The sequence below is a fragment of the Cynocephalus volans genome, chromosome 11 (genome assembly GCF_027409185.1).
Source record: "Cynocephalus volans isolate mCynVol1 chromosome 11, mCynVol1.pri, whole genome shotgun sequence".
Classification (NCBI taxonomy): domain Eukaryota; kingdom Metazoa; phylum Chordata; class Mammalia; order Dermoptera; family Cynocephalidae; genus Cynocephalus; species Cynocephalus volans.
Window position 1 is genome coordinate 53,479,259 of NC_084470.1, and position 19,393 is coordinate 53,498,651.

General features: G+C 54.6%; 1 protein-coding gene across 1 annotated transcript in view; it reads left to right on the forward strand.

Annotated features, from left to right (window-relative positions):
* The first annotated feature begins 1,601 nt into the window (after positions 1-1,601).
* The window catches only part of VIPR1 (vasoactive intestinal peptide receptor 1), a 29,852-nt gene continuing 12,060 nt past the window's right edge, over positions 1,602-19,393 (forward strand). The window contains exons 1-3 of the mRNA XM_063114850.1: positions 1,602-1,679; positions 11,593-11,698; positions 16,038-16,145. Coding sequence (XP_062970920.1) covers positions 1,602-1,679; positions 11,593-11,698; positions 16,038-16,145 — 292 coding nt within the window. The remainder of the gene's footprint in view (positions 1,680-11,592; positions 11,699-16,037; positions 16,146-19,393) is intronic.

Consider the following 19,393-nt stretch of genomic DNA (forward strand, 5'->3'; position numbering starts at 1 on the left):
GAGGAGGGAAGGAGGAAGGGAGGGGGATGAAATGGTGAAAGGGAAGAAGGAAGGGGAGGACGGAGAGAGAGTAGAAAGCAAGCGTAGTCACCCCAAATAAGCCGGAGTGGAGGGGGACAGGGCCCTCACCGTTTCCCGACGTTTCCCTGACTCCCCTCAAGCCCGCTCCACCGCAGTCAGCGGCCCGAGATCCCCGCTCTGTAAGGAGCGGAGCTGGGGTGGGTGCTCGGCCGGCGCCTGGAATTGGACTTCCCGCGAGCGGCCGCGCGTCCAGCTACGCGCGCGGGGACGCGCAGCCCTCTCTGCCCCTCCACTGAACACCGCCACCTCTCCTATCACATTGATCCACCACCCACCCTGGCCCCGCCGCCGCCACCGCCACGGCCACCGCCACCAGCAGCCTCGATTGTGCCGGCTCGGGATCTCGGAAAGAGGCCGAGGAAGCTGCCTGCGTTTGGTCCACAGGAGCACGCGCTTTGGGGGCGCAGAGCCCCTGAACCTGCGCCCCATTCTCGGGACGAATAAACCGAACCCCATGGACGGGCGGTGGAGGCAGGCTGGCCCGATGTCACCTGGCAGCCGACCTGACGAGCCGCGGAAGCGCAGCACTAGAGGCCCGGGTCTGGGCCCCTCTGTGGACCTCAGTCTCCCGGCTGTCAAATAGGGAAGGCGGGATAAGGAGGTCCGCTGCGGAGTCTGGGCCCGCGCGCCGGGAACAGACCTTCCCTCCCCGTGCGGGGGCGCTGCAGCGTCGGCCCAGCCTCCCTCGCGAGGTGCCCGGGCCCAGGCGCGCCAGGGCGCGGACGCGGGCCCCGGGGCATGAAGGCCGGGGATTCAGCCGGTGCCGAGCGCGCCCCGTCAGGCCGCCCGGGAGCAGAGGCGGCCCCGAAGAACCCAGAGTCGGGCCTCACCGCGCCTTCGCTTCCCACGCGACGGATGAGTCGGGGCCGTTGAAAATGGCTCAAACAACGCTCCCCACCCACTCCCGGTCGCTGCCAGCCCGGGGCCCCTAGCGGACCGCAGCCCAGGGGGCTAAATGGCTCTTCCCGTCTCCTAACCGGGTCCGCGCGCACGAGCCCTCCGAGACGCAGAAGCGGGAAATCGGGAGGCTGGCGGGGCGGCCTCCTGGAGGAGAGGGCTCCGCAAGAAGACGGGAAGAGCGCCCTGGGGTGGGGCCGAGGGGCGTGCGCAGGGGGAGTCCGCAGCCAGGCGCTTGGCAACGTCGTGAGCCAAGGACCGGCGTGTTGCGGACTCGAGAGTCCTCGGAAATGAGCCCCGAGGGCCGAAGGCCTGCGAATGTCTCACGACGGAAGACTGACGAGTGGGGCTGGCAGCGGGAGCGCTGGGCTCCTCGCTCGCGGGGGCGCCCCAGTCCCGCCCCACACCTGCGCGGCGGCCCCGCCTCCACCGATCCATTGGCTAGACCCGCCGCCCGTCAGACGAGCCCCCGGGGCCCGCCCCCAGCCCGGAGCGGCGCGTCTCAGCGCTGGGGCCGCGGCGCCCGCGCCACTCTGCCAGGCTCCCGGCCATCGCCCGCGCTGTGCGCCGCTCGTCAGCCCGTTACCCGCGTGGGGCCTCCCGCCGCGGGCTCAGGGCGGACCATGCGCCCGCCCAGCCCTCCGCCCGTCCGCTGGCTGTGCGTGCTGGCAGGCGCCCTCGCCTGCGCCCTCGGCCCCGCAGTGAGTGTCCGCCCGGCCGCCCAGAGTCCCGGCAGCTGGGGGTGGGTTGGGAGCGGCGGGAGCCCAGCCGTCTGTGCGCGTCTGTGTGAGGAAAATAAGGGATACCGAGCACCGGGTCTCGCCTCTTTCCTCCTCCCGGACCGGATCTAGACCTGAGGGGTGGGGTCTAGATCGCTCCCAGTACCTCCCGGCGCAGCCCGGAGCCGGCACAGCACAGTGAGGAGATGGGGGGCATCGGTGGAGGGATGGGGGGAAAGAGCGGGCTCCAGGCTTGCCTCTGTGTAGTGGCTGTGGGTGTGCGTGGGGTGCCAGTGGTTCGATTGAGATGGAAGGTCTGGTAGACCGTGGGTGGAAGGGAGGCTGCGAGAGTGGTCGTTGTGTGCTGTGCTCATTTAGAGGTGTCTGTGGGGCGTTGAGTGTACGTATGGAAGTGAGATCTCAGCAGCAGACCCAGCGTTGGTGCCCCGGACCTGGGAAAGGGCTCATGAGATCAGGTGGGTGACTGGCAGACCCTGTCCTGTGCCCTCCCACTGAGCGGGACAGAAAGGTACTGGAGCCCAAGGTGGAACGGGGTGGGAAGTGAGGGGCTGGGGCGGTGTTTAACAGGAGGGGCCAGGCAGGTGCCTGGAGAAAGCTGAGCAGGGAGCCAACAGCCAACAAGTAGTGGCCTCCCTCTTTCTCCCCATGGGTCTGTGTATGCCCCCAATGTGTGTACCTGTGTGTCCTGGGTCGCCTCCTGTGTGTCTGTGGATGGCTCACCTGGGCTGCAGTGCAGACCCTGTTTGAGGCAGGAGATGCATGGGTCATCTTCCCCTAAGAGCAGGGAAGACCTCAAGACCCACTGAGTCTACACAAGCCCATTTTACAGATGGGCAAGACGAGGCCCAGCGACACCAGAACCACACCTGTCCCCCACCAGTCAGACCTGAACTTCTTACCTCTACCCCAGGCTTCAAAGAGTAGCTGCTTGGGCAGGGCCTAAAACGCAAGCAGGTTCCAGGTCTGGAACCAGCTCCAGGTTGGCTGGGGGAGGTGGGGATCTTGATCATCTAGTTCTTTTTATCCCATTGTCACCTCCCTTACCATCATCTTCACGAGGTCAGGAATGTCTCTGTTTCCATCTAGTTTATGTCTTGCTCACCCTGGGGACAGAAGGCTCATTACCTGTCCTAGGAGCAGACCTCTTAACAATTGGCAGGAGCCAACTGTCCCATTGATAGCCGTGAAACCCACCTCCTGAGCACTCAAAGCCTCACCAACCTCTGGCCTTGAGGCCACAGCTCTGGCACTACCTGAAGCCCCTCAGTGTCTTGGAGCCTCCAGACCTCACTGACAACCCTCTTGCTCTTCCCAACCCAGGCCCCAGCCATTCAAACTCTTCTTGGGTGAATCAAGGATCTTGGGACCACTGCTGGCACTCCATTCCCCCATCCCTGGAGGCTTCTGAGCCCAGGAGCAGAGTGGTTTCAGTGGGGTATCCTCTCATACCAGGCCACTTCTGCCTCCCACCTCCTGAGTCAGCCCAAGCCTGGCTTCTGCAGTGCCTACCCTCCCTTGCCTTTCTACATCTTATTCATTTAGTGCCCAATTCTATCTCCTCCTCCAGGCAGCCTTCCATGATTGCTCCGGGACACCCAGCCCTCTCCCCACCCTCTGGCCCCACCCTCTGGCCCTACTTACCTCCCAGCCTGGGCTGTTCTGGCCATCCCATGTGGTCAGGGGCTGAGGTCTCTAACCCTCCCGTTCCTCACAGCCTAATGTGGGGCTGGGCCCATGGGGTAAGAAGGGACTGAGTGAGGGGCCCCCATTTCCCTCTGTGCTTCTCCCTCCTCCCCACCAACTACCACTTGCTCCTTGGAATGGATACCAGGCAATCCTGCTCCAGCAGGACTGGGGGGGTGGGGGGGGAATGTTATCAGAGTCATAAAATGGCAGCTGCAAAGTTCAGGTTGAAGGCCCAAGGCCTTGTCACTCCTGTTTATGGTGCCCTGACCTCAGCCTGGGAAGGGGAAATCTCTGAACAGGGAAGCAAAAAAAGGAAAGAAAACCTCCAGTGTCTCAGAGGAGGAAGTCTGCCCCAAGGCCACCTGTTGGGCCTTCCAGAGTCCCTGCCTCCTGGACAGGGTAGCAGAGCTGCTCGGGGGCAATGCCTACCTAGCACAAGACCAGGGGAGGAGGCACAGAGGAGGAGCAGACCCAGGCTCTGCCCTGGGAAGATTCTCAGGCTGGTGGGGGAGACCAGACCCAATGACCCAGGAGGAAGAGCCTAGGTGAGTGTTGGGTACACCTCCCAGAACTGAGGACAGGGGATGCTTAGAGGAATAGTCAGGGAAGGCTTCCTGGAGGAGGCAGGAGAGTGCCATAGAGTTTTGCCAAATGGGCCAACCTTCCATCCCAGGCCACAAAATAGCCTCTGTTGGCAGGACCAATGGGCCTGACCCCAGAAAGAGGAGGAAGCTCCCAGCTCCCCGCAGACTCTGGTATGGCCCAGGGGTTGGGGGAGGCTTGGCTTCTCCAGATCCTCTCTGAGGCAGGTTACTGGCCACCTGTTCCTGAAGGCCTTACCTTGCCGTGGGCACCCTGACATTGCCACCTGCTCCCAGCCTCTCTGAAGGCTGTTCACAGCTGCCTAGGCCTTCTTAGCCCCCAGTAGGCCACGCTGTGGGCTTTAGGAAGCATGGCTGCATCCGGGTTCTCCTCAAGTGAAGTGACAACCTCAGTTAGGCCTAGCTAGGGCTCCTGAGGGAATGAGTTGAAAAGGGGAGCTCCCTTTGGAAGTTTCCACCCTTCTATTCTGGGGTCCAGAGACTCAGCCTTCCCTGAAGTTTCTGGAGCTTCCAAGGGGAGTCCAATCTGGGGGTAGGAGAACTGGTCCTCACACCACTCCATGGCATGGCCAGTTGACCAGGGAACACCTTTAATCTCTGTAGAAGGGCCTTAGTTACCTCATCACAGAAGGGAGGGTGAGAGTCTTTGGCCCAGTGTACAGGAGAAATGGGAAGAGAGTGCTGGGCGGGAGCCAGCTCCACCTCTTGACTGTTATAATCCTTTCTGTGACGGGCTTGGTCTTCCAGGCAGGTCTTCTGTGAGCTCTCAAGGAGGTAAAGGCGGTGAAAGTGCTGTGTGAACTGTGTGACAGGTCGTTCTTCCCCTTGGTCCCCAGCGTGGGAGCCCTGTGGGCCCCTATACAGCCATCTCTTGCCTCCACTAGCCCAGGGGTCCCCATGGCAGGCAGGAGTCCTGGGGGTGGGGGAGGTGTTCTCATGAGGTGGCCAGTTTGGGGGTGAGGCTCCAGGCCCAGGTAGGCGATGGGTCCTCTCAGACAGGGCTGGGTGGTGAGTGTGGGCCTTCTAACCCTACAGGCAGCCTCAGTGGAAATCCAATCCAGGCCACGACGGCAGGGTAGAGCCCCTCACCTGCCACCCTCCTGCTATTGCTGGACCCCTCACAGCAGCCCCTCTGGCTATGGATGAGGAATGGGGCCTGGCGACCGGGCCCCTTCTGCTCAACCTCCCAGACTCCACCCTCCAAACACCTTTTGTGTTTGACTTTCCAACACAAAACAGTTCTCACTGCACCCAGGAAAATTATAACATGTACAATCTCTCTCATACCTTAGAAATATTTCTAAAGAAGAAAAAGAAACAATTTAATCTCTCCACCACAAGTATGTTTCTTCTTTTTACTTCTATTGTGAAAATTTTCAAACATATAAACAAGTAGAGTGAATAGTATGATGAACATGCAAATACCCAATTCCTAGGTTTGCCCGTTGTTAACCTTTAACAATTAATATTTTCATCATGTCCTTTTTGGACGCAAGTATTTTAAAGTAAATTATAGACATCCTGACCTTTTACTCCAAATCATTTCAAGATGCATCTCTAAAACCAGTGGACATTTTACTATTTAACTATGATACACCATCATCACACTTGACAAAATTAACAGGGATTCCTTAATAGCTAATATTCAAATATCTCCAACCAGCATTTGCTCTAGCACCACAAGATGAGTGGTGACATGCTGGGGGTTTGATCTTCTTGCAGGAGCTTTCAAGTCCCTGTCTGAGGGGACTGTATGTCGAGCTGGCAGGGCGGGTGAGGAGAGAGCAGGGGGCCTTGGCATGGAGCCTTGAGTGGGCTCCACTGAGCAGGGTCCCGTGTTCACAAGCATTCCCTCTCATGTGCCTCATGACAGGAGGATCCATATCTCTCAGGAAGTGCCTCCTACTATCTAACTTAAAAACAAATTCTTTCCACACAGTCACCAGAAGAGAGGAACAGGTCACCAACTGACTGTATAATGAAGGACTCGAAGCCTTGTGGCTCCCTGTGCTGGTGCCCAACCCTCTGTAGGTGGCCCCAAAACCAGCATCACCCACAGACACTGTGTTTGCAAACAGAGGTGCCTGGGATGACTTTCAGGGGGCTGAGGATTTAAACTGAATGCTTAGCCTGGGTCCCTGTGACCTCTACCCCACTGTCCATCACCACAGTGATCCTCTACAAAGAAACCCTGAAACACTTCCTGCTCTGAAGGAAACCTTCCAAGAAGAACCCTTAGACAGGAACAGGTTGAACGTCTCTGCTTGGACTCTGCTAATTATAAAAGCTCTTGTCTTGGTACAGGAAAAAAGCTAGGGAAAGTTCTTCCTTGCCCCAAGCCCAAACCTGTGTCCCTATGTCTCCCCCTCTCTCTCACCTCTCCCCACCTCCCACCACACACACACACACACATCAGTTCTCATTCTCATCTTCTACCACCCCGAGCTCAGCCTTCCCCAGGAGGAGGTATGGTTGGCAAAATTTGGATATGCAGAGAGGGGAGGCTTTGGGCTAATGGTAAAGGGATATAAAAATACGGGAAGGGGAGAGAAATCAGACTGCAGTAGGGGCGAGGGGAACTGGCTGATTTGAGGCCATTCCTCGGGTGGGTATGGCTGCCACTTGTCACTGAGCAGGACGTTCAGGCTGCCTGGGGTTCCACAAGGCATTAGGCAGGGGCTAGGCTGGGGCTGGACTGAGGCTTTGGCAATAACTTGTTGGCAGTCACCTAGTGCCAGGCTGGTGTGCTTTCCATGTGACCCTCTACACAACCCTAGAATAGGTGATGCTGTGATTGTCCCCATTTTACAGATGAGGTTAAATTGCCCAAGGTCACCCAGTCAGGAACTGACAGTCTGATTCTGGAACCTGTGGTCTTAACTAGGTTCTACTGTACAGCCTCACTAAAAGGAGTGACTTCTTCCAGAGGGGCTATGGCATGCCACATGCTGCCCTGGGACTTTAAAGATACTTTTCAATTAGTAAAATGCTCAATTCTGAAGTACATCTCACAGCTCAGTGAATTGTCACACACGGGTACACCTGTGTAGCAACTGCCCAGGTCAAGCATTTACACATTCCCATCACCTCAGCAGGCTCCCTTCACAATAAGATGAGGTCTTATTTCAACTTCCTTTAGTGCCCTCTACAAAGCTGGGGCATGTTTCTCCTCTCTTCTATGACTGGAGCATTCCAAGATATCTCTCACCTTGCTGTGTCCTTCGCCCCTCCCTTCCTGCCCTTTCTCCTCTCGCTTCCCCTCACCTCTCCCCCTTGCTGACTACAAGGTCTCCATCTCCTTACTGATTCAAACATGGGCCCCTGTGTCTCTGTTACCCCATGATTTCAGTTTGGTGAGGCAGGGGGGTTGGGGGGTAGTTAAATAAACAGTGAGATGTGCGATGGTTTCTGTAAAGAGCTGGAGTCACGGGGGAGGTGGTAATTGGTCCCCTGCCCCCTAAATCCCCATTCCCCTGCCTCCTCTAACAGCCCGAGGCAGGAAAAAAGAGCCCTCCTTGATAAACCTCAGAAGCGCCAGTCATCCATGGTGGCTCCCAGTGCTTGGCAATTTGCAGGCAGGAAATTCTTTCTCCTGTCTCACTGAATCCAGCCTGCTGCATTTCATACTCATCCAGGAGACCAGCTGCTCCTCAGAGGACTCATGTTCCCCTGCTATGCTGCTTCTGCCTGCCTGGGCTCCTCCTGCCATAAGTCTCTGAACCCGGATGAGGCTGGGGGTTCTGATTTTAGGTAAGAGGCTTTGGTCTCAGGCTTCTGTTGAGGGGATTGGATGTTTATGGCCTGCAAACCTAAGCTGGGCCTACCCTGTCTTTCAGAGCCCCTAGCATCTAACAGTTACAACTTCCAGCATCTTCACCCCTACCCCGGACACCACCCCCAGGCTTTGCCCCAGATTTCAGGGAGCTTCACATGGAGAAGAGAAAGCAGGACTTTCGCCCAAGCACCTCGCCAATTCCCATGCTGGGATGAGCTCCAAGAAGTGAGCTTAAAGTCAGCCTGATCCTGCAGTTGAGCTAACTAGAGAGTTTAGGGCCAGACTTGGCCCCTAACCCCTTCTGTAGGACAGGAGTTTCTGAGCCCAGAAGAAGGGACCCAGGCAAGAGTGAGGAAGTCTATAGCATCTCCTCAATTCTGGTCTTGTTTTGTCCCCTGCCATGGTGTTTGATGAATGTGGGAGGTGACTGACAGGGAGTTAGCAGGGGAATCCCTGGTATGGTTGGGGACAGGGATTAACCAAGTCTTGTTAATTCCACCTGCTCAGTTGGCCTCCCTCCTGTCTATGCTCACTGCCCCTAACCCAGGCCTCAATCAGTTCCTGCCAGGACTGGTGCAGCAGCTTTCAGCCCCGCCAACTGCAACCAGAGGGATCTTTGTAAAATGTGTATTCCTCCATCCTCTCTCTCCTGCTTCAAGTCTTTGATGGCCCCCCATGGCCTAGGCGTCAAAACTCGCACTTCAAAACTGTCATTCAAGGCCCTTCTCAATCCTACTTCTGCCTACATCTCCCAACTCATCTCCTGATGCCCCAGAACTCCTTGCTGTAGTCATACCAGGCTTCTTACAACCCTGAATGTGTTAGGCATTTTCATGCATCCATGCTTGTGCACACACTGCTCCTGCTCTCTCATTCCGCCTCTAATTGTCCTACTCTTACACATCCTCCAAGATCTACATCTACTACCCACTCTACATAAAGCCCACACTCCAGCTATATCCCACCCTGGAACCCTTCCCCAGGATTGGTAGACTTGGATGTGTTTAGCCAGGGAATTTTTCAACTCTCTCTGTGTGCCTGGAGTCCAGAGGAACACTGAGGATGTTTAGAATAGGGAAATAAGTGGAAGAGGAAGTCCAAAGTCCTCCTGCATTCCTCAGTGATAAGAGCTGGAGGGAGCTGCCCTGGCCCTGGCCCTCAAAGGGCAAGGTTGACCAGATGGTCCAGGGCAAGACTGAGGAAAAAGATTGATGCAGTCCAGACCAGTGGTCAGAGACTTAGGTCCCATCTGGGAATGTGCATTTGCTGGGTGACCTCAGGTCCCTCTTTGGATCTCTATTTCCTTTATTCCTTTCCAGATGGGGCCCAGCGTCAAATTAAATTGTGACAGAGATGGAGCTCATCTTTCAGACTACCCCCACTTTATTCAGAGATAACCCCAGGATCCTGGGTTACCCCGGAGGCTCCTGTACCCACCCATCCCTCCTCTCAAAACTGTCTTTCAGGAAGGGCTCTGTGGCTATGCTGCTGGAAGAGCAGGGATGGCTAGATAAGTGACCCAACATACTTCTACCTCGGAGAGTGGCAGGCAGAAGCTGCCAGGAACCCTAGGTGCCCATGGTGATTGGAAAAGAAATATCTCTTGGCAAACTGCATGGCCATAGCCCTGGCTTAAGAGAGCCCAGAAAGTGAGTTCATACATTGTCCTGTCCTCAGACCACAAGGCTGGACACTTTTGGTCACAGGAACAGAAAACTCAACAGGCTCAAGTCGTAAAGAAAGGTCTTGGCTCCTGGAGCTGGAAGCAGGGCTGGTTTCAGGCATGGCTGCATTCAGGGGCTCAATGATAAGAGGACCTGGTTTTTCTCCATCTCTCCATTCTGGCTTCAGCTGTGTGGACTTCATCATTGTGTTCCAGTTATCAACAAGAAGACAGCAAAGGCTCCAACCCCTGCATCCTTTGAGCTTTCCAGTCCAGTGGAAAAAAGCAAATCCACTTGCCTAATAGCTTAATCAAAAGTCCCAGGAGTGAGCCTCCTGGCTCTGAGTATCCTGACCTGGGCCATGTGCCAGGCACTGTGGCCAGGAATGCTCTGAATGACTTAAGTCTTGGTCACATGTCAATCCTCTGGAAGAGGATTCATCAGAACCCTATGAACTAGGAGTAGGAAAGAAGATGGTGTCCCAGACAGAGATGAGGACAAGGCACCAGGGGAGAGTAAAGGACGGTTGGAAGGCAGAAACAACAGATGTCTACTACCATGCATCCTGATTTCATGTTGTGATGGGAGTTGAAAATGGGCAGGAGAATCAGGAGAGGCTGGGAAGGGTACAGAAAGCAGAAAGAACCCTGTTGCTGGGACAACAAAGCTGGAAAGGTACCTTGGCGAGAAGCAAGATAGAACAGTGGCAGGACACAAGTTGGGTTGTCCAGTCCCTAGGTTCCTCTTTCAGAGGTCACCTCTGAGATCCATCTGGCCACCCTTCCCTCCATACCTGAGGATGAGCCAGACACATATCCCTTAAGACAGAGTGTCTTGAGCGTTTCAGCTTGAGTAACCCTTATGTGAAAAAGGGGAAGCACATGACCCCAGAAAGGAAGCACAAGCACAAAGTTTCCTTTGAGATCTCATATCTTTTCTTTTAACAGTTATACAAATAACTACATCCTGTTCCATAATGGATCTCTGTTACTTTCAATATGCCAAAGTTTTTTTTTTTTTTTTTTTTTTTTTTTTAAAAGATGACCGGTAAGGGGATCTCAACCCTTGGCTTGGTGTTGTCAGCACCACGCTCAGCCAGTGAGCAAACCGGCCATCCCTATATAGGATCCGAACCCGTGGCCTTGGTGTTATCAGCACCGCACTCTACCGAGTGAGCCACGGGCTGGCCCAATATGCCAAGTTTTAAATGACTTACCAGCTAATGTCTTTACTACAATTGGCTGGTAAAGTTAAAGGTCCAAGATGGAACCCATGTTCACTGTGCGGCTTCCAGGATAATGGCACATGGACAGGTAGGGTCTGGAAGCCAGGGAGGTCTGAGAGGTGTTCTAGACAAGGAGGCCTTCCCTTGGACTTGGGCTAGGTCAGCCATGGTGCTAGCTGCATATGGGAAAGTAGGACTACATGTGACCTCTGAAACAGTGAAGCTCCACCAAGACTTCAACAAAGAATGAAAGAGCTGTTGAATGGAAGGGACTCAACTGTGTGTCCTATTAGTCACTGAGTTGTCCAGCCTCAGCTCAGATGCCTCTCCTTCCACAGCAGTGGAGTGCTCACTGCTATCTGGGATGCAGACAGAGGCTGGAAAATGCAGCCAGACTCCTGGATTCCTTCCAGGACTGCCCCCAGGAACCAGAGGCCAGAATCTAATGCCCCATGACAAGGTAGCACTAGCTGGTCCCCACTCATCCAGGGAGACTGAGGCAGGGACAGAGGACTCCCAAGCCACACTGCAGAGTGGTAGAGTCCAGTGAGCCAGCTCAGGGCTCTAAAGAGAGGCCCTCTCACCTCTGTCTATAAAGAAACAAAGTTATTACAGCTGCAGCACCATTGGAGGAGCCACCAAGAAGCCATTGCAGGGTCCTTAAGACAGACCCAGCTTTGGGGACAATGGACAACAGTTTGGGATCAGATCTAGGTCAGGGACAGGGCTCAGCCTGGGGCTAGGATTGGGATTCAGTCTGTGCTTGGGATTGCTGATCAGTGTGGAACTTGGATCTCCTCCAGGGTGAAAGCAGGTTCAGCCCAGGGACTGGGCCCTGCTTGGCCCCATGCTCCTGGAGTCAGTGGATGAGAGGCGGGTTGTGGACGAGGCTAATGGGCCCCTTTCTGTCTCTGTCACACAGGGTGGCCGAGCAGCCCAGCTGCAGCAGGAGTGTGACTATCTGCAGATGATTGAGGTGCAGCACCAGCAGTGCCTGGAGGAGGCCCAGCTGGAGAATGAGACCACAGGTGAGGCTTCCCTGGGAAGAGAGGTGTTGCAGACACCTGCGGAGCCAACTCTGCCTTTGGGGGTCCCTATCCTTCTTCTCCAGGAAAAGTGGAGATGATGTCCATGGCTCCCAGGATGGGAGGAAGAAACTGAGGCCAAGCTCCTTCTTCCCAACGCTAGGCTCTGCCACCATGACACCTAGTGGACCGATAGTAACCCCCCCCCAGACAGGCCCCTAGGCACACATGGGTACACACACTGGCCTCCCCACCCCAACCCACCCTTAGCAGACCAGAGGAACCGTCAGCTCATTTCCAGCTGATTAGACAAGTAAAGGGCAGCCCCAGAGGCTGAGCACATTGGGGGACCCCCTGCTCCTCCTCGGGGGGTCTGGGAGGACTCCAGCCTGGCAGTGCAAAGGGTGAAACCCAGTGGCCCAGACCTGATGGCAGGCCCTCAGGATAAGAGCACCCTCTACTTGGCTCAGCAGCCCAGGGTGAGAATGGGAGAAATTCCTTGGAAAGCTGCCACTTGAGCTAGACTTGGGTGTGCGGGTTTGGAGAAGCAGAGAGGCTGGGAAGGTGGGAGGCACTGAGGCAGATTGCCTGCAGGGAGTTGGAGGTAGTGTCAGGCTCAAGGCTCATGGAGGGGTATGGAGGGTGGGCACGTCAGGGCTGGAGGTAGTGAGGTTGCTGTGCCTGCTCTGGCCGCCATCCGAGGTCATCTCCCCAGGCTGAGCTTACGGTTATGTAACAGCCTTGCTTGGGAGCAGGGAGCATCTTCACATCTTCCTGGCTCCCTGGCTCCCCTGCCTCCTCTCTGAGGCTGCAGTTATGTAATCCATCCTGGGTCTTTCCTTCTTGGCCCTGGTGGCCAGGTGTTCTGCCCCCTGCAGAACCATGAGTGAAAATGTGTAGCCTCAGCATGGGCTAGGCCTCCCCTGGATCTCAAGGCAGGACAGCCCCCTGTCTCCTAGGGCCCCGAGACTGAGTCTGGGTCAAGGGATGGCTGGACTTGCCCACTACCTATGTGTCCTACCCCACCCTGCCAGGGCAGAGAGGCAGGACCAGGCTGCAGACAGGCCTTGGCAGGCCCCAACGGCAGGATCATGGGCAGCCCCAAGAGTCCCAGAGGACTCACTGCAGCGCCTCCTAGGCCCCAGGGGCAGGCCACCCTCGTGATCCAGATGAGCTCATTGCTGGCACAGGGTGTCTGTTGGGTGCCAATGCCCTGTCACCAGGTAGCTGGCCTGGGATCCAGAGGAGGACGGGCATGGATCGTGGGCCATGGGTCTGCCCATGACCTTGTGTGGGGCTCTGTGCGTGTTTGTGCACATCCAGGTGTGCGCTCCTGGCCCATGTCTATGTCTGAGCTTCTGGGGTCTGTAAGTCTGTGTCTGACTCTGAGTGTCTTTGTGAGCCAGGGGCACATGTCTATTTAAGCCTGGACACACATAGTGTTCCAGGTGTTCTGTGTCTCTGTGTGTGTCACTTTGTAAGAGTGTCTATCAGTGTGAATGTCTATGGTATGCCCAGACATTTCTGTCTCTATGCACATATGTCTCTGTGAATTGTGTGTCTCTCTGTGCCTGTGTTTGCTGTGTCTGTGGTCTTTCTGCTTCCATGTAAATACCCGTATGTATGTTTGCATGTGTGTCTGGTGTTCCGTGTGCCTGGGAGTTCATGTCAGTGTATGTGTCTCTGTGTGCAAACAAGTTCTATAAAATGATATGGCAGGGGTCCCACCCACCCTGCTTCACCATCCCTCATCCCAGGCTGAGTTGGGCTTCCTTTTTGAGGTCACAGCCCCTGATGGGCACACACAGCCAGACTGGGCCCTGTGTCTCTATGGGCCTGGCGACACATGCAATGGGGCCTATGGGGCCTCCCTGGGGCAGGCACACAGAGAATCTCCCAGGGCCCAGCCCAGGACAACAAGCTGTTCCAGGACAACAAGCCATTCCAGGTACCAAGTATTTTCATGGCTGCCACCCCCTCCACTGCTTCCCCAACCCTGCTGCCTCAGCAAACCAGCTCTATCCTGCCTCCTGCAGGAAGCTTCCCTGACCATGTTCCCCAGACTGGCCTCTCTTCCCTGGCTCCCCTGCCCTCTGGCCCATCACCAGTTCACAGCCCAGCCTTGGCTGTGCTGAGATTCCTTGAGGCCAAGTGTGGCCTCCTCAAGGGCAGGGCCATTCTCCCTCTCCTGTCCCACCTCTGGTGAGGCTGAACTCAGGTATAGAGACCCAGCTCCAAATCTACTCCCTGACCTGTGCTGGCAGCTAGAGATTCGGAGAGCCCAAAGTCTGGCAGGGACCCAGACACAATAGTTGGCCTACAAAACAGGTAGTGTCTAGCTCTGTCAGAGAGGAGTAAACAAAGTCCAGCACCAGCAAAATTCCCAGAGAATCAACATCGAGCCCATCAGATCACGAGGAGAGCACGAGGAGAAATGACTAGACTGCACCACTCACCAGCAATGTGACCTTGGGCTAGCTGCCGAGTGACTCTGTGCCTCAGTGTCCTCATCTGTGAAATGGAAGGATTAAATAAGTTATTCATTTAAAGAGGTTAGAACAGTGTCTGGCACATACGAAGGCTACTAAGTGTTTGCTGATATTATTAACCAAGTCTTAAACCACAAGCAGGATTTGACTGGCCTGAAGGGCTTCTATGTGGCCTCCAGAGAGGCTGGTACAGGAATAGAAGAAGGATCAACAGCCAGAGTGAGGCCACAGGAGCCCCCAGGATAAATTGGGGTGAAAGCGGTTGGGGTCCCTGAGAAAGGGAGGCTGTACTCTCTGGCCACGCCCTGTGGATTCAGGTGTCCTCCTTGGCCTTCAGCAGCAGGTGCCACCTGACTGCTACAGCCCCAGCAGTACCTCTACACCTGCTGCCACCCACACCAGCAGAGTCCCAAGGCTCTTCTCCAGGTGGGGACATTCCTCCACCTCCTCTTCCCAGGCCCCCTTCTTGGGAACTCATGAACCTTCGGACCTGGGCTGGGCTGGGCTTGGCCCAGCTGGCGTTGACTTTGGCTCAGGGGTTGGGTTTCCTGAACAAATCTATGAGACTGGCAGGATTGCAAAGAGACAATTAAGCCTCCCTCGGGGGAGGGGGTCCAGAGTAGTCCTAGTCCTTCAGGAGCGCACAGCTCCTGAACAGGCAAAACCATGGAATTTGAATCTGCCTGTTAAAGCAGACCCCTAGAGAGCACTGTGCACCCTTCACCAGCAGGCCCTGCAAAGCTAGGGCTATATGGTGGGGCACACAGTCTGTAATGCAGGATTTTCTCTGAAATCACTCCCTGATACACACACTCCCATCACAATTCACAATTTGACTGAGTTGGGGGTATTTGTGTTTTTTTGTTAATTTTGTAAAGACTCCTCAAGAACCAACTGTACCCTAATATGCTCACCATCCCATTGTACCCAATACCTCCTTTTTATAACAAACATTTCCTATTGCCTCCTTTACTATCATAAAATGAAATTCAGGACACACATGTATTCATTTTTGTAAAAAATGACGTTCTTGCTGTAATGTAAAAGGAAAATAAAAAAGAAAGTAATTTATAATAAAATACTGTGTACATGTTCAGTCATGATCACACTGAAAGATAAGATGTAGTCTGAAGGTTGCACCTATAAATATAAATTCTGGGAATGTGAGAGTTATAAATGCAGATTGTTATATACGGGTGGTTGTATCCATGACTCAAACATCACGGGCAGCATTTCTGTAGGTAATATGATTTTCCAAAACGTTGAACAACTCTTAGTAAAGTTCAGAACAAAACAAAGTACAGTCTTCTCTCTTCCTTACTCAGTGGTTGCATTCCTGGGAAATTCCATGTACGTTAAACCTGCTCAATAAGTACCTTGTGAATATATGTAAACTGGTGTAAGAGTCTAGGCTCTGGTCATTACAAAAGGTTTCATCTACACAAATGCCCAGTGGCTCATCTGAAAACCATGCGGAACGTGAGACAATCATAAGTGTACAGGACCATCCAGGTGGCCTGCCTGGCATCCCTAGTGCCTGCCCATCAAATGCCACGTGAGGTCCCCCAATCACAATAATAAACAAAACCCCTACCCGTGCTTGAAACACCTCCAGGGGGAGCTCCATCCCTCACTGAGGACTATGGAGCTATACTCATGCCTTCTTCCCCCTCCCTGTCAGGACAGGACCCCTACAGCCTGGGCAGGGCTGTGCCTCCCCTCTCAGACTGGAGGCTCCTCTAGGTGGGAGCCTGGCAGGAGGAGAAAGAGAGTGGGTGCCTGTAAGGTCCAGCCCCACGCTGGAGGCGCCTGGTTACCATGCTGACCATGTGTCCTCTGTCTTCACCGGACAGGCTGCAGCAAGATGTGGGACAACCTCACCTGCTGGCCAGCCACCCCTCGGGGCCAGGTGGTCGTCTTGGCATGCCCCCTCATCTTTAAGCTCTTCTCCCCCATTCAAGGTAAGAGCTCTGGGTTGAACAGAGGGAGCTGGGGTGGTGTGCATGGGGCTGGCTAGAGTGGGGACTCACCTCTCAAGGAAGTGAGAAGACAGAGGAAGGTGGTCAGAGGGGCTGGAGCAATCTGGGGGTTCCCCGGCAGAGGAGGCGATGGCGCTGGGTCTTTGAAAGACTCGTGGGATTTGATTAGCTCTTCACATAAGATAAGCATGTGGGAAGGGCTCACTAAATATTAGCTCAACAATTGATAACCGATTGACTGACAGGTGCCTGATTAAATTATGACTCCCGTGTTCCTGTTGTCATGGGCTGGTCGTGATTCAGTCCTTTGCTGCCTGGTGCCAATGACCTTTCGGGCTTCGCGAAATCACCACACGGCTTTGCTTACACACTTGACATGTTCTGCTTAAATGAGTGTGCACATATGAGGTAGAAAAGAAAAGGGGGAGCCCCTTTAGGAAGGGGGCTTTCTTGTTATTGAGTCATTAAAAAGGCTTACGAGGTATACTTGGTCATTCTCTCAGTGAATGAAGCACCTACTAGTATGCCAGGCACCAGGCCAGATGAGCATTGCAGGGAGGGGGACAAAAGAGCCACCCTGTCTGCTCCCGGAAGCTAGCGTTCCAGATGGAGAGACATTTAGTAAGGAAACAAACACATGCATCGTTAGTGATAAGAAGCGCTGGGAGAGAGAATAACGCAGGTGCTCACAAATGTCCCCCTGAAGAGGTGGTACTTACCACGCTCTGAGAACTGGGAGGTGAGAAGGAGCCACTGGGAGGAGATCCTGAGTCAGGGGATAATTGAGGGAGAAAATCAACAGCCCGTGGAATAAGCATAAGGAAACTCAGTGAGGGCCCGTGTGGCTGGAGCAGAGAAAGCGCGGGGAGGGTGATGAGGAAAGAGACGGGTGTGTGCAGGACTGAGGTGAGAACTTGGGTTTTTCCCAAGTCCAGTGAGAAGCCATTGGGGGTTTAAGCAGGGGACTGACACAGTCCGATTTAGGTTTTTAACGGATAACTCTGTTCCTGTGAGAAGGAAGGATTCTAGAAGCATACATGGGAAGACTTAGTCACAAGGCAGGTGAGAGACGATGGTGGCTTGAATTCAGGTAGACAGAGTGGTGGAGGAGGAAGTGGGGGACTTGTTTATGGAGGGAGTGGGAGGGGGGAATCAAGCATGTTCCCCCAGCTGGAGGCTTAATGAGCTGGGGAGAGAAAAGAGCTGGGCTGGAGTAGGAGGATCAAGGCAGAAGCAGGACCTAGATAAGTATTCAGAGGTGAACAGAAAGACACTTGGCCGTCCCCACTCCAGGTGACTTTTCCCTCCCTGGACCCCACTTTCCCTGTTTGTTAAGTGGGAGTGGGAGGTAGACCAAATGGTCTCTTCGGGGTGGGCCAGCTTTGCCCCCAGTGCTCAGGGTTGTGACCTCAGTGGTGAAGGACTGCCCTTGAAGCCCTCCTGAGGAATGTGGGAGCAGTTAGCCTGCCCGCGCCCACCTCACCCACCCCCTCCCCACCCCCCAGCGCCCCGGCAGGTTGGAGACACGCTCCTCCCAAGGTCTCAGCACCTTCCCTCAGCAGAGCTGGCAGCCAGCCTCCCCTCAGATCCCTGGACAAGCCTGCTAATTGCCTTCCTGCCTGGTACTCTGCTAATTGCATTCTTCCCCATGGCTCTTCCTTCTGTGCCTGTTGGAATGTGTCAAGGCAACCCCTTCACTTGAGAACCTGGACTTCGGCCCACCATCTGGCTAACACTGAGGCTGCTGGCCTCAATGGGGCCCATAGGGTGCCTCTGTGCAGGTGAGAAAAAGGCAGCCCTTCCTCAGGCGGAGCGGACCTCTCACCAGATCCCCCTCCTAGAGGCAAGCTGAAAATGGTCAGCTGGAGCCCTCATCATCCATCAGCAGAGGCCCTTGTGCAGTGAACGACCCGCACAGCTATACTCACTCAGCGGGCCTAGTCTCTAAAAATGATGGAGAGAAATAGAAGACTGTGGTTAGGGGCTGAAACATGGAAAGAGGGTGTTTTCCTGAGCACTGGTTGAAGTAGGTGTGAGCAACTGACCTTAAATTCCAAAGACGGAAGTTTGCAAGTGCAGGGTAGAGATGATGCCACCCCACTCCTGCCCCTTTGGGTAACAGGACTGGGGAAGGAGTGTCTCCCAGGAAGGACCCTGGTTCTACAGAGAAAGCTGAAGAAAACTTGTAGAAGATACAAATTGTGGAGGAGTAGAAAAAAGTCATCTACCCTGGCTGGTTAAAATACGTGGAAGAGGAGGGTCGGCCAGGAAAGGGAATGTTCATTAAGGTACCAAAAGTACACGGTGGCCTATTTCTTTAATTCATATCTTTCACCTGTGGTGTTTTATCTTCAAATATTTGAAGACAGTTTTTTAGAATAAAAAATGGGATAGTTATTTTCGTTGCGAGAACTCCACATACAGCCTGTATTAACTGTGTCTGTGGGATCAGTGGGATAGCCCCTCTCCCCCAACACCTGCAGCATGACTACACAAATAAGAAAGTCTTGGTGCCAACCTAAAACATTTGCCCTTGCTGGCTGGGATAGGGCTCCATGGAAGGGATTTCATCAGGAGAGAGCCATGGACAGGCTGGGTGTTAGAACAATACCTCCAGCTGTCTCAGTGCGGGAAGCCAGTTGGAGGGGGCAGGAAAGCAGGGACACCCATCAGGAGTCTCCTCCCTGACCCAGGGGAGATAAGATGGTGGTGGTGTTGAGGAAAGAGAGGCTGGGAAAGGACTGGTGACTGATGGGGGAGAGGAGAGAGGAGAGTGGGGAGAGAATGATTCCCCAGTTTCTGGCTCCAGTCACTGAGTGGTGCTTTTCAGAAGATGGAGAACCCCGGTGGGGAGCAGGGGCTGTGACTGCTTTTTAAGATGTGGGGAGTGGGAGGAGATAGGGAGAATATAAGGTGTCCCTCCCAGCACAGGGTTAAAGTCCCTTGCCCCTCCCTCCTGCCCTTCATATACCCATCTACAGACACAGAGCCTGCTGGTTCCCAGGCCCAGACTCTTGGCTGCTTCCTGGGGTCCCATGGTGACTGCCTTTGGGATCTCCTCAAGAGCAGCTCTCTTTGAGGTCTGGGCCACAGTCCCAGGGCTTTCAAAGAGGCCGCCGAGCCTTGAAGATGACCCACTATCCCCTCTTCCCCCTCACCATCTAGGGCAGGCAGGGCTCTGGGGGACAGGGTGCCCTTTAGCCACTGGTGGGAGCCCAGAAAGATCTGGA